A 12,817-nucleotide genomic window follows, 5' to 3' on the forward strand; every position below is an offset into this window, starting at 1 on the left:
GAAGCCCTTATAGCTCAGTGGTAGAGCGTCAGTCTTGTAAACTGAAGGTCCGTAGTTCGATCCTGCGTGAGGGCAATTTTTTGTCTGTTAAATTAATCATAACTATAAATATATTTTTTTAAAAAAATATATAATTGCAGACATCAAATTTTATTTTTATTTTTACATATTTTATGAATTTATTTTATTTTATTTTTAGGATTAGTTTTAAATCAAATCTTTCTTTTGTTGTTGCAAGATTTCTTCCATTTACTTAGCAATGCAAGTCATGTTTACTTTTAGGTACTTTCCAAGAAACATCTTCCAATCTCTAAGTTAACACACACTATATTTCCAAAACTTAATCTTTTATGCTTTTAGATAATATATTTTTATTTTAATTAATTCAAATGTTTTCCAATAATCCTTTGGATCACTCATCAAAATAGTAGTTCTTCACCATTTTCTTATCGTGGATGATGGGTTTCTTTTCTCCTTTACAACAATTCATTTTCCTTATCCCCTGTTCTTTAACCTTACATCCACTGAATAATTTCGACATATAAATTACAATTTTAGAGACATTTCTATCAATCTTCTTTTCAAGAACCGCAAGTTGTGCCCATCCAATTTTTGAGCACTTTCTTCTAAGTAACGTTGTTGTGCTTACAACTTCTTCCCCCTGACAGCGGTGCAAACGCCGCTGTAGATCTAGCGATCCATTCAGACATTTTCTGACATGACAACTGTCTCTCAGCAGTGTGCATTAAGTTAGCATTATTACATCCTCTTTTGAGAAAGGTTGATTGATGTGTATGTTTGGCATACATGGTCATGATCGCATTATATATTAGTAACCACATTTGAGTAAATAATAAAATTTAAATCTCAATATGTCACTAAAAGATTTTTCTTAACTCTATGGAAAATTCAGATACCATCCAAAATAGGAAGACCATCCATCTTATGCCGCATCATGCATAAAAAATATTGCCTAAAAAGAAGAGATTTGAGTCGCCCATGTCACTCACCCATGGCACTTTCAATGCCCTAAAGGGTCAAGCATTAATTTTTATATATTGTTGCAGTTTATTTTATCCATGTAATGTATCCATATGGCCTGCAAATTTCTGAAGGCCACAGTTTGAGCAGCACTGTGTTTGTCCACTATGTAATTAATCATTAGCCTCTTCCCACCTTCAACGATGGAGAGAGCCGTTTCAAGTGTTGTGGGGAAGACTCATTAGGGCTCCAATTGATATGTTACTTACATGCCAATAAATCTATCGATTTAAGTTGTTGTCATGTTAATCATAAAAAGGATTATATTGATCATAAAAAGGATTTATGAGATCGATCACAAGTCAAAGGGTGATATGTATGTATAAAACCAATCAGCTTTTCCTTCTTCCCCGTTTCTCTCTCTTTCTATTATATTACGATCACAAGAAGGCTGTTTCCTTGTGTTGCGGCCACTGTGGGTCTCGGTCTTGTCTCTGCTCGCTTCTCTTCGACGCAAAGCAATGGCGAAGGACCTGATCGTGTGCTTCGGTGAGATGCTGATCGACTTCGTGCCGACGGTCTCCGGGGTGTCGCTGGCGGAGGCCCCGGGGTTCATCAAGGCGCCCGGCGGCGCCCCGGCCAACGTGGCCATCGCCGTGGCCAGGCTCGGCGGGCGAGCCGCCTTCGTCGGCAAGCTCGGCGACGACGAGTTCGGGCGGATGCTGGCGGGCATCCTGAGGGACAACGGCGTCGACGACGGCGGGGTCTCGTTCGACACCGGCGCGCGCACCGCGCTTGCCTTCGTCACCCTCAGGGCCGACGGCGAGCGCGAGTTCATGTTCTACCGCAACCCCAGCGCCGACATGCTCCTCACCGAGGGCGAGCTCAACCTCGACGTCATCAAAAGAGTAACCCCGATCAGATCTCTCTCTCTCTCTCTCTGTCTCTCGATCCGTAGAGCTCTGATGACGCTTGCTTCGTCTCCACAGGCTGCGGTGTTCCACTACGGATCCATAAGCTTAATAACCGAGCCGTGCCGATCGGCTCATCTGAAGGCCATGGAAGTGGCGAGACAAGCAGGGGCGTTGCTCTCCTACGACCCGAACCTCCGGCTGCCGCTGTGGCCGTCGGCAGAGGAGGCGCGAGAGCAGATCCTGAGCATCTGGGACGAGGCTGACATCATCAAGGTCAGCGACGTCGAGCTGGAGTTCCTGACGGGGCAAGAGTCGGTGGAAGACGACGTGGTGCTGACCCTGTGGAGGCCGGCGTTCAAGCTGCTGGTGGTGACGCTCGGGGAGAAGGGATGCAAGTACTACACCAAGGTATTCGATCACTTGTATGACCGAAGATGATTGCAGCACTACTGATTCTGAGCTCATGGCACGATTCGCTGTAGGATTTCCGGGGCAGCTTGGACGGGTATGCTGTCGACACAGTGGACACGACCGGAGCAGGAGATGCATTCGTGGGCGCCATGCTGAGGAAGATCGTCGACGACCAGTCTGTGTTGCAAGTGAGTGAGTGAAAGATGAGGAGAGGCTCCCTCTCGATGTGTAGTTCTTCATGCCGACTGATCTGTGGGTGGAATGGATGCAGGATGAGGGGAAGCTGAGGGAGGTGCTCAAGTTTTCCAACGCCTGCGGAGCCATCACCACCACCGAGAAGGGGGCAATTCCTGCTTTGCCGAGTGAGCCTGCAGCAGTGGAGCTCCTGAAGAGAAACTGAAGCATTCATTCACGAAGCAGCTGCTGCTGCCGCTTCTTCTGAAGAGGCCATTTAAGAGCTTTGGATTAATGGCCACTATGTTTTCTCATATCTAATGTCTTTGAGTGACCCGTGCTTCTTTCTCTCTCTGTTCTGATCATGCATTCCAATAAATCTTGAAATAAAGGAATGTGACCAATCGAATGAAGCCAAAGTTATTTTTGAAATATTAGAAATTAAAGATCATTGTTTGTAAATTCTAAAAAAAATATCATCCAGAAAAAAAAAACTATAGCTCAAAACTCTATTAATTTTCTTATGTGAACCTCGTTTGAAAGCTAAGATGGATTCTATTGCAACTTGGAATACTTATATATATATGTCTATGTAAGAGGAAGAGGAAGAGGAAGAGGAAGAGATCGCCCAAAACCACTCAGCCCACAGGAAAAATAAGTAGGCAGGAACATGAGAGATCTCTCACCCACTCCCATTGCTGCAACCTTTCTTGGTTGATGGTGATCTCTTGTGGGAGAAAACATGGCCACTTGAGATTGAAAACTGTTGCTTGAAAGACAAGACTTTGTACTCACCTCAATCACTTTGTCCATTAAACAAGGAGAGTTGTTGAAATATACACATTGTTTAGATATCTAAAAGATGGGGAGAGAGAGAGTGTGTGTGTCGAAAGAAAAAAAATAAAGGATAATTTATCATATAAACTTTTTCATAATTATTTTTTATTATGTGGTGTCATTCATAGTCATTTTATCTAAGAAGTTCCTTTTCTTTTTTTTTCATAAATATTAATTTTATAATTATAAAATTCTTGAAAATGCAGAAGACGAAAGAGGAATAGATCGAAGGTGATGATATAGATGTTGAGAAGACGAATATAATAAAGGAAAAGACCGAAAGAAAAGAAAAAATAATCTAGAAAGCACATGTATAAAATGGATCGATTTAACGAGAAAGTAAGGCGTAGAAAAGCTTCTTTCAAGTTGGATCATAGTCTTAAAAAATATTTATATATGAGAAGAAAATAAAAAGATAAAAAACATATTAATAAATATTGAAAGAATCGAATAACTTAAATTAAATTAAATTGATATTCGCACATCATTTGTAAATGTTAGATTCCAAAGTCCAAACACATAAATATTGTAGAGGTCACCCAAGTCGAGCATCCCAAGTTCAGATCTTAAAAAACACTTGTCTTATCATATTCAATAGTCGTTTCTGCCACAGACAAAAGAAATTACAACTCCGAGGCAATGGTCACATGCTGTGCACTAGTAAGCCATGTTACCCAAACTCAAAGCACACTCTCTCTCTCTCTCTCTCTCTCTCTCTCTCTCTCTCTCATAACATAGAAAGCTTGCCATCAGTAAAGGTTTATTGGCAGAACCATATAGAGAAGAAGAAGAAGAAGATGCCTATCCAGCAGTCAATCCACATGGCCGTGACAGGGAGCGCGTGGCCTCCACGCTTGTCATCGATTATACATTTAGATCAAGTGTTAATGGAGTCCGCACATCCCATGCTCATTGAGCTGTTCATGAGTCGGGAGAGATGATGTATAAATGGAGTTGCACCATAGTATGTGCCACTTGAGCTGTGTCATGTGAACCTTCCTTCCACTGCATCAGCAGAGATAGAAGATGAAGACCTCTCTCGTTCATGTCCTCCTTATCTCCTCCTTCTTCTGTCTCTCCGTTGTCGAGTCTCAGTCATCTGACTCCTGCGCTTCAAAGCTCACCGTCGACCGTCTCATCCCTGTCATTAACACCACCTTCCTCAGCTGCCTCACTCCGCTGAGATCAGCCAACTTTGTCTTGAGAGTACGTATCCCCATCCCTTACGTGCTTTGTCGAAGCAACGCTAACCTTCTCTCGTTCTGATTCCTACAGTATGCCAAGGCTGGTCCGGGCATCTGGAGCTTCGTTCTGTCGGCCGCCGACCCCAAGTCGTACGTCGCGGTCGGCTTCTCCGGCGACGGCAGGATGGTCGGGAGCAGCGCGATCGCCGGGTGGATTACTGGCTCCGGCGCCGGGATCGCCAAGCAGTATAGTCTCGGCGGGAAGAAGTCCAGCGGGTGCCCGCCGGACCAGGGCGACCTGTTGCTGCAAGGGACGCCGGTCGTGGCGCTGCAGTCGTCGCGGTTGTACCTCGCTTTCCAGCTCAACGTCGACCAGCCGCCGCCCTACCTCATCTTCGCGGTCGGCCCCGACAACGGCTTCCCCTCCTCCCCGACCTTTCTCTTGCCGGAGCATCGTGACGAAAACTCCGTCTCCGTAAATTACACCGCCCTGGGTGAGTGCGTGCGCGTACTAGCCGGTGGGTGAGGTGCGTTCGCGTTGCAGCTGATCCATTGCATGTGCGGGCAGGGGTGGCGACCTCGGACAGCGGCGGGAGCGAGGAGGAGGAGGGAGGCGAGGGGGCGTTCGGAGCGGAGAGGAAGCACGCGCTTCTGGTGATGCTGGGGTGGGGTGTGCTGATGCCTATCGGCATCGTGGTGGCGCGCTACTTCAAGAACTGGGATCCGCTCTGGTTCTACTCCCACCTGTCGATCCAAGGGCTTGGGTTCGGACTGGGCCTGGCCGGGGTCATACTTGGGTTCGGCCTCGACGACGACGGCATCAGCGGCGTGGGCGTCCACGAGGGCCTCGGTATTGCCATTCTAGTCGGTGGCTGCCTTCAGGTCAGTACACATCGGTAGTATACCAATTGTTTGGCAAAATGCTTACGAGATATACCAATAACAAGCATGGCTCTAAACTCTGCAGGTGACCGCCCTGCTTGCTCGCCCCGGCAAAGCATCCAAGGTGAGGAAGTACTGGAACTGGTACCACCACTACGTCGGCAGGGCCGCCGTGGTGTGTGCGGTGGCGAACGTATTCTACGGCTTCAAGATAGCCGAGGAGACCAAGTCGTGGAACATTGGCTATGGCGTTTTCGTGGCGGTGTGGGGGTTCATCGCCATATTTCTGGAGCTCAGAAGGTGCATGAGCGAGGAGTGAGACGTGCGGAGCTGTTGCTGTCATCACCGAGGAAGAAATAGCTGTGTCACTCACCGTGTTGGGACTGTGCGGCGTTGGCCTCTCTCTTTGCTTTCTATGTAAAAGAGTAGCGGTGATATGTTATGTGTCCAACGATATATATCACACATTTGGGAATCTACTTTGTTTTTAGGATAATAAGATGTAATTTTCTACATATTTAGAATAATTTTACATGAATTTTTATAAAGTTTTCTACAATATATTAGATTTTTTTATACTTTAATAATTTTTATAAGAAAAAAATATGATGATTAATTACATATTATCCCCTATAATTAGTTTCCTTTAACATTCATATTTTATATATTTTTAAAAACATTGAAATCCTTATACAACGTTAAAAAGATAATTTTATAGGATTAAAAATTTAAAATAATAATATTAAATTTTTGATAATTATAAGATGTAATATATAATTAGTCTAAAATATAATAAAATTTTTTATGAATAAACATAAGCAGTGCATTTTTCTTTTTCTATTAATTATTTACTGAGTAGGATTGCAAATAATCAATAAAAATTAAAATTAGGCCAAAATGAGCCGAGCATTTGGGCAGGATGGCTCACCGGTTCATTTTTTGCCGGGTCGAACCGGACCGGCTCGCGTTGCACTTGTCCAATAAGAGATAGGGATCATGGTTTGGGCAAAGTTGGCATTTTACTTGGGAGCGCACGCGAGAGGGCGGAGATGAGCGAGGGTTGGTGTTGCGGACGATCTTTGGCGCTCTTCGCTCTGGTCATCCTCCTCCCGATCTGGATCGCCCGTGGCTTCCAGTCCGACGAGTTGCTGCAGGACGACGAGGAGTTCGGGCTCGAGGGTGGCCGGCCGGCCGCCGGCCCCAAGCCCTCGACGAACCCAGTCCGGTCGCCGATCCGCCGGAGACCCGATCTTGACCCGCCATCCGGCTCTGCGGACTCGAATTCGGTACAATTCTCCCTGGAGCACAACCTTGGAGGTTCTGAATTCTCGCCTGCAGGAACTTTCACGGCCCGCCTTAAATCTTGGAGCCATGGAGGACAGGTCGGTGGTTCTTGACCTCTCCCCCTTCCCGTCTCCCACTCTCCTTTTTTCCGTCTCTCGCTGGGATCTGTTTCTAGCCTTTGCGCTTGGGTGGCAATGTTATTCTTGTCCAGTTGATTTCTTGTCGCGATGATGAGAGTGCTTATGGTGTCTGGGTTGATTGAATTATCGATGGATTTAGTAAATATAGATAGATGCCTTGAATTGACCTATGTTTTCTAAAAGATCCATCAGCTGATGCTGGACTTAATGACAGACTCTAACAAAGCTTCGGTTCTCGAGGAATGCGCTTACGGAAGGAGAAAAGCGAGCTTTTGAAGTAAATATTTTGTAACCTATTCCTTTGTGTTCTATGAGTAGGCATATGTGCTTTAGAATAGGCTTAGTGAAGATATTAAGTTTGTTTTCCTGCAGAGGCTACTGAAAGAAGACGGTCATTATACGATCAGAGTACCATCGAATGTGTTGAATCCTTCCGGAGAAGATTATGTTATTTCATCAGTCAGAGCTGTGAGTTAGCATTGCTTTATTTGCTAATCTTCCTGGTTTTTAAATTGTGTTTGCGTGATTTTCTGTTTTCACACTTTAGAGGAGTATGGATTTACTTGCAACATAGAAATAATTGTTGTTGAACCTAAGAGGCAGCAATAAAATGCAATTTTTTTGTCTGGACAATGAACAGTTATGAAAATACAGGAGTTTAAGATAAGATGAGATCCGTACACTTACATATTACCTTCTCTAGTTTTATTCTCTAGTGTAACTAGCTTTATGATGTTTGTTTTAATTCCTGTGGCATATTGGTAAGGGTGGGTCTAGCTACCCAACATCTTTATGTGGTGAGAATGAAATTTCAGCTATGAAATTTGTATTACCACCAACATTTACATTGTAGTTGCACTTTTTTTGTTTTCTCTGAGATGCCCAATTCATATGACCTGGCACCTAAAATCTTTGTAAAAGAGAAGAAAAACCTTTTGTTAGTAGTCCACCATTGTTCAGCGTATATGCTTCAGAGCAGGCAATCATCAAATTTCCAGAATTGAACAGGAAAATCCACTTTATTTGTGTCCAAATTTACTACTAGGGTTGGCGTGTCCATATGAATAATCTATTGTGTCAGAATATGATGAAATTCCAAATTATTTGATTTCTTTATGGTTGTTTGTACTTTGTAGAACCAACTTTTATTAAGGCGCTATAATAGTTTGTAGAACCAACTTTTGTTAAGGTGCTATAAGAAAGCCAAGTTTCTGACTCATGTGGTATTAATATATTGCACAAGAAGTCATTGTGCTTATTCATCATAGTAGTCTTGATGGATTTTCTTTTACAGAGCCATTTAGCACAATGATTGTTATTCATCTAACTCTCAACTTTTTCTTCCAGCGCTGCATTCCCCGGGAGAGTTTGGATGAACACTTTGTTATTCATACGGTAACTGCTCTGAATCCCACTCTTTGTTTTGACATATATTATAAATGCTCAGTTCACTGTGGAACTATAGTTTTGAGTTATTTGTTTTCAGTTAGGTCATTTTCCCAGTTTTGGTGTCTTATATATTCTTAGAAATTTTTATAGTGGAATTAATCATGTTAAATACCAACCTGTAGGACTCCAATGGGGCAAGATTTACTATGGAACCTATGCTTTAGAAAATTTTATGGCAATAAAAAACCTGAATCTTGCTTAGGCCTCTTGTTTAACATTTATATCTCCATATCTTACGGATATCTCTATAATGTTGCTGGAGATGTTCATAAGCTACAAAGTGGATATCAGATTCAGATCTGATTAGTCTTACTTCTATTGAATATAAAAGAATTCTCTTTTGGTGTATTGTTCATTTTTTTTTTTTTATTGCCATCTGTGCTAGCATTCACTTTTTGGAGCAATTCTGTGCCTTGTTTTCTTACTTTTTGCAATTGAAACACTCCCAATTGTAGCTCTCAACGTTAGCTTCTACGGATAATATATTGACTTTCTGTGACATGTCTCTAACTTATATTTATGTTTTTTGTTAAAGCGTTGGAGGCTCTGTTTGTAGGCTTCCTACTCATTATTCCTCTATTTAATTTCCCTTTGTGCTAGTTGGAACTCTCCAACATTTAATTTACTCATCACAATAATTTCAGTTCTAGATTTTATTGATTTTCTACAACTGTCACTGAATGATGAAACATATTGATAAATTTAATATTATAACACCTGTATTTTCTTGACCTCCTAAAAGTGTCCTTGTCCATTTTTTGCCTACGGTATCTCATATCCTCAAAATTTTTCTTACTAAATCAAACATTGTTATGGATACAAACCAGAATTCTACCTTATGCGTCCATATAAGAAACTATTAGATTGAGGGTTTGGAGGGATTTATTACCTTGTTGCAACCAAGGTATGTAATACCGTATCATACCGATGCTTCGAGGTTGGCTCGGTATGGTACAGTACGGGCATACCGAGCGGTACACCAGGGGTACTGAACAATTTTATATATTTTTTCATTACTGTAGCACTACTACAGTATAGTACTGTAGCGGTACCGGGCGGTCCGCGTACCGATATCCCGTCGGACCGGTATGTACCGCCCGTACCGGGTGGTACCATTCGGTACTGCATACCATGGTTGCAACTATACATAGCTACGATACAGAATACTGTTCTGTCTTATTTGTTTGGTGAGAAGAGTTGGTTATATACATTTGCATTGTCACTATTTGGCAATCAGGAAATATGATTGTCAGTATGTATTCAGCTTGTTTCCTGACACAAAGATGCTATCAATTAATCCATCCATTTCCTAATAGTGAAAGAGCTGATCACAACTTTCTAAAGTTCATTTAACTCATACTTTTTGTTTCTGTAGATGACTGTTGTATCTTGTACATCATGTATTGCAATTTCTTGTACAGGATGGTGTGAACATCATTGCAGTTAATTATGGTTCTGCTGGAGCATGCCGATATCCTCGATTACTGAGATACGTATGTTCTTATCTCTTTTGATAGTTTATGCCCCCAAGTAGCTTTTAGAACTCTAAAATCCAACACTGGCAATTCATTGTCTGGTAGGAGTGATTTATATTGGGTTTGTCTATTATCTGAGATAGATATTATGGCTGTAACTGCTGTCAAGTGCTTTACAGAAAAGTAACACCAAAATCACGTCAAATGCTTTGTTTAACCCCATACCAAATCACAAATTGATAGTCAAATTCCATTATTTCTCTTAGATGAAAGTTTATTTTGGCTTGTCATAGTTGGCTTGATTTGCAGCTTACGCCAATTGTTCAGCATAGTTGTCACACAATAAAAGAATGTTGAATGAAACAATGAGAATAGTGATTTGCTGAGAGTGAGTAGTGAACTTATGAAGTGTAATTGACGCATTTATACTGCTGAAATTAAGATTATTCATAAAACGGAGTGAAATGGATAGTTGCTTTATTTGAAACAATTAGCTCAGTCAAGTTGAACTATCGTCATTGGGTAATAGTAAGAAGCTACAGATATTTAAATGAGAGCTAGATCACTGCTCAAGTTTCACAGAGTTTTTTGTTGACATAGTAAAATGTAGAAGTGAAACTAAAGAAGGGCAGTTATGTAGGTCTCCTGCACATAGCATAATTAGAAGAAAGTAACAACACAAACTGTGTATGTCTTGCTACTCTGTCGTGTAAGATCTGAACAAGTTGATGAGGTTAATCTATGTTATTACTGCTCTATGTTACACAAAGTTTGATAAATAAATAATTTTCACAAAAAACTTACTAGAACATTAAATTCTGGATGATAAGCTAGAATTCTTTTGCTATTTTTTCTATAGATACATGGACGGATGATCATTGTGATAATCGATAAGTGTGGTCATTGGCACCTAAATTTCCATGTGCCAGAATTTTTAGGATTATGAAGGAGTTATATTCTTGGTGACTGTTTCTAGTTGTTTAGAATATTTTTTCGATCGTTATGATGTATCACTTTGGAAAACCATGCGGTTACATGACATAACTCAAAACTTCTGAGTGATTTTTACCTTTTCTCATTGCTTTCAGTGTTTCTGGGGATATGAACTATTTTTAAAAGCTTATGCTTGCAAAACATAATTTATCTCTGTTTGCGGGCTGCTCTATAGGTTAAATTAAGAAAATATCCATGAAATCATTATTAGAAGCAGATCTGATTCGCTTGAATCTTTAATTAAACACGGATGTGGTTTCTTCTGCTGATATTGTTTTTGAAGATATTCATAAAGGGATAATCATTTGCTTCTCATGTTGCTTTCAGCCTGCAAAATGGTCATTCACATCCTATACGGTCCTGAAGAATAGTGAGCAAGCTCCAAGGTAACCCATGTATATATAAATTTTCTGTGAAAGAATTTGTGATACGATAGAATTACCTAATGATTTAATACTTGATATTGAAGTTCACAAGTTATTCCATAAATGATGGTGGTGGGTTGTTGTTGGAAATTGTAAACAAGTTTGTCCATGGTGTCAAATTTCTTTATACTTTCAGAACTCCAACATTTGCCGAAGAATTGCTTGCCGGGGAGGATGGACTTGGTGAAGGTGTGAAGCCACCTGAAAAATCTTTTTGGGCTAAATATGTGAGTTACCACCTTATTATAATCTCATTTTCTCAATTTCCCAGCATGTTTGTTGTAGAAAAGCGAAGTGTTGTTTATTTATCAGCTGCTCATTTCTGTTTTCCTTTATAATTTTTGTCATACATGCAGTGGATGTATTTAGTTCCTCTTGGCTTCATCGTGATGAATGCCATGACACAAGCCATGAACATGCCAGAGGAACAACAAGTTGCTGGGCAATCTACTTCTCAAGGGCAAGTGGCACAGCGGGCACCAACTACTACTACTACTACTACTACTACTACTACTGTGAGGAGAAGATAGGTTGGAGGAACAAGACACCTTACAATAGATTATGTTTTCAGGTTTTCTTATTGCAAGAATGCTGCCCATGTCAAGAATAGATTAAACATGTTTAATATGGAATTCTTCAAATCAACAGATCTCACTGATCTATTAGAATAAATAACAAATCGGAGTTACAGCAACATAAATGCATCTGCCAACAACCCATACAATTAATTCTCTGCTCTCAAGCCACAACTATGGTCTCAGACCTGGAACGGCTGCCATGTACCGGTGGTATACTCCCCCTGCTGCACCTTGGCGCTTCCCCCATCCACATAGGCGTAGTACCTCAACACGAAGGCCAGCGCCATCACCACCCACTCCATGCAGAAGATGACCACGCACAGGCCCCCCACCATCCTCAGTATCACCGCCCCGTCCTCCTCCCTCACGTACGACTTGAGCCCCTCCGCCAGGAAGTCCGACGTCCTCGTGAACACCAGCACGGCGACGGCCCCCTGGAGGATGGCGGCCAGGACGGTGGCGACCATGTGGGCGCCGTACCAGCGGGTGGAGGAGCCGGAGGAGGCCGCCGCGCAGCCTGCGATCGCGGCGGCGATGGTGAGCGCCTGGAGGAGGATGAGGAGGAAGCCGCAGGCCGAGGGGAGGAGGCGGAGGGAGAGGGTGAGGAAGATGCAGCTGGAGGCGGCGCCCAGCAGCACGTAGTTGCTGAGGAGGAAGGCCTTGTGGGCTCGGCAGTGCGCCGGCGAGGACGCCTCCGGGGCCGCGGAGGTGATGGACATCATCCCCATCGTGGATCTGATTCACGGAAAAGCAAAAAGATTCCCGCTCGACAACTGACCAAGAGTGAGAAGACAACCGAGCAGTAGTGTGTGTCAAGGGAAAGAGGCCCGGATGGCTGTATTTAAAGGCTCTAAGATGAGGCCTAGAATTCGACCGTTGGAAGAGGCTGACGACACCTGGCGCGGGATGGTAACGGCTACTTTTACTCTCTATTTTTCAGTCTTCATTCTGCTTTCTTCTTTCGTCGAGCGAGTCGTTTCGTCTGTTGGGGAATTGGACCGTTACTGGTGTGCCCGAGGATGTAGTAAGATTTAGAGTTTAGGTGTCGACCTGATCCGACCCGAAGCAGTTTATGGACGGATCGGGTTCG

The 12,817-nt window shown here is 42.6% G+C and overlaps 4 protein-coding genes and 1 non-coding gene across 5 annotated transcripts; 4 read left to right on the forward strand and 1 right to left on the reverse strand.

The window, feature by feature from the left end:
* The first annotated feature begins 3 nt into the window (after nucleotides 1–3).
* TRNAT-UGU (transfer RNA threonine (anticodon UGU)) lies at nucleotides 4–75 on the forward strand. Its single transcript has one exon. It is a non-coding gene; the product is annotated as a tRNA-Thr (tRNA).
* A 1,328-nt stretch (nucleotides 76–1,403) lies between these two features.
* On the forward strand, nucleotides 1,404–2,884 carry LOC135614742 (fructokinase-1-like). Its single transcript, XM_065112428.1, has 4 exons — nucleotides 1,404–1,889; nucleotides 1,971–2,303; nucleotides 2,378–2,494; nucleotides 2,578–2,884. Exons 1-4 carry the CDS (start codon nucleotides 1,503–1,505, stop codon nucleotides 2,704–2,706), a joined length of 966 nt encoding a protein of 321 aa, XP_064968500.1. The 5' UTR covers nucleotides 1,404–1,502; the 3' UTR covers nucleotides 2,707–2,884.
* A 1,215-nt stretch (nucleotides 2,885–4,099) lies between these two features.
* LOC103988370 (cytochrome b561 and DOMON domain-containing protein At3g07570-like) lies at nucleotides 4,100–5,880 on the forward strand. The gene is made up of 4 exons (XM_009406907.3): nucleotides 4,100–4,523; nucleotides 4,593–4,995; nucleotides 5,070–5,383; nucleotides 5,469–5,880. The coding sequence occupies exons 1-4, from the start codon at nucleotides 4,344–4,346 to the stop codon at nucleotides 5,700–5,702; spliced, it is 1,131 nt and encodes a 376-aa protein (XP_009405182.2). The 5' UTR covers nucleotides 4,100–4,343; the 3' UTR covers nucleotides 5,703–5,880.
* Nucleotides 5,881–6,402: 522 nt separating this feature from the next.
* Nucleotides 6,403–11,794, forward strand: LOC103987647 (uncharacterized). Its single transcript, XM_009406003.3, has 8 exons — nucleotides 6,403–6,765; nucleotides 7,022–7,084; nucleotides 7,180–7,275; nucleotides 8,155–8,202; nucleotides 9,678–9,749; nucleotides 11,052–11,110; nucleotides 11,286–11,376; nucleotides 11,506–11,794. The coding sequence occupies exons 1-8, from the start codon at nucleotides 6,433–6,435 to the stop codon at nucleotides 11,677–11,679; spliced, it is 936 nt and encodes a 311-aa protein (XP_009404278.2). The 5' UTR covers nucleotides 6,403–6,432; the 3' UTR covers nucleotides 11,680–11,794.
* Nucleotides 11,782–12,547, reverse strand: LOC103987646 (uncharacterized). The gene has a single exon (XM_009406002.3). It carries the CDS (start codon nucleotides 12,453–12,455, stop codon nucleotides 11,907–11,909), a length of 549 nt encoding a protein of 182 aa, XP_009404277.2. The 5' UTR covers nucleotides 12,456–12,547; the 3' UTR covers nucleotides 11,782–11,906.
* Nucleotides 12,548–12,817: the final 270 nt, after the last annotated feature.

The sequence above is a fragment of the Musa acuminata genome, chromosome BXJ2-6 (genome assembly GCF_036884655.1).
Source record: "Musa acuminata AAA Group cultivar baxijiao chromosome BXJ2-6, Cavendish_Baxijiao_AAA, whole genome shotgun sequence".
Taxonomy (NCBI): Eukaryota; Viridiplantae; Streptophyta; class Magnoliopsida; order Zingiberales; family Musaceae; genus Musa; species Musa acuminata.

Bases quoted from the DNA above. Each gene is read 5' to 3' on its own strand.
- LOC135614742 (XM_065112428.1), top strand. From the start codon at position 1,503: ATGGCGAAGGACCTGATCGTGTGCTTCGGTGAGATGCTGATCGACTTC. The intron at 1,890-1,970 runs GTAACCCCGATC...TCGTCTCCACAG, and splicing joins ACCTCGACGTCATCAAAAGA to GCTGCGGTGTTCCACTACGG. The intron at 2,495-2,577 runs GTGAGTGAGTGA...GAATGGATGCAG, and splicing joins ACGACCAGTCTGTGTTGCAA to GATGAGGGGAAGCTGAGGGA.
- LOC103988370 (XM_009406907.3), top strand. From the start codon at position 4,344: ATGAAGACCTCTCTCGTTCATGTCCTCCTTATCTCCTCCTTCTTCTGT. The intron at 4,524-4,592 runs GTACGTATCCCC...TGATTCCTACAG, and splicing joins CAGCCAACTTTGTCTTGAGA to TATGCCAAGGCTGGTCCGGG. The intron at 5,384-5,468 runs GTCAGTACACAT...TAAACTCTGCAG, and splicing joins TAGTCGGTGGCTGCCTTCAG to GTGACCGCCCTGCTTGCTCG.
- LOC103987647 (XM_009406003.3), top strand. From the start codon at position 6,433: ATGAGCGAGGGTTGGTGTTGCGGACGATCTTTGGCGCTCTTCGCTCTG. The intron at 9,750-11,051 runs GTATGTTCTTAT...TGTTGCTTTCAG, and splicing joins ATCCTCGATTACTGAGATAC to CCTGCAAAATGGTCATTCAC. The intron at 11,111-11,285 runs GTAACCCATGTA...TTATACTTTCAG, and splicing joins AATAGTGAGCAAGCTCCAAG to AACTCCAACATTTGCCGAAG.
- LOC103987646 (XM_009406002.3), bottom strand. From the start codon at position 12,455: ATGGGGATGATGTCCATCACCTCCGCGGCCCCGGAGGCGTCCTCGCCG.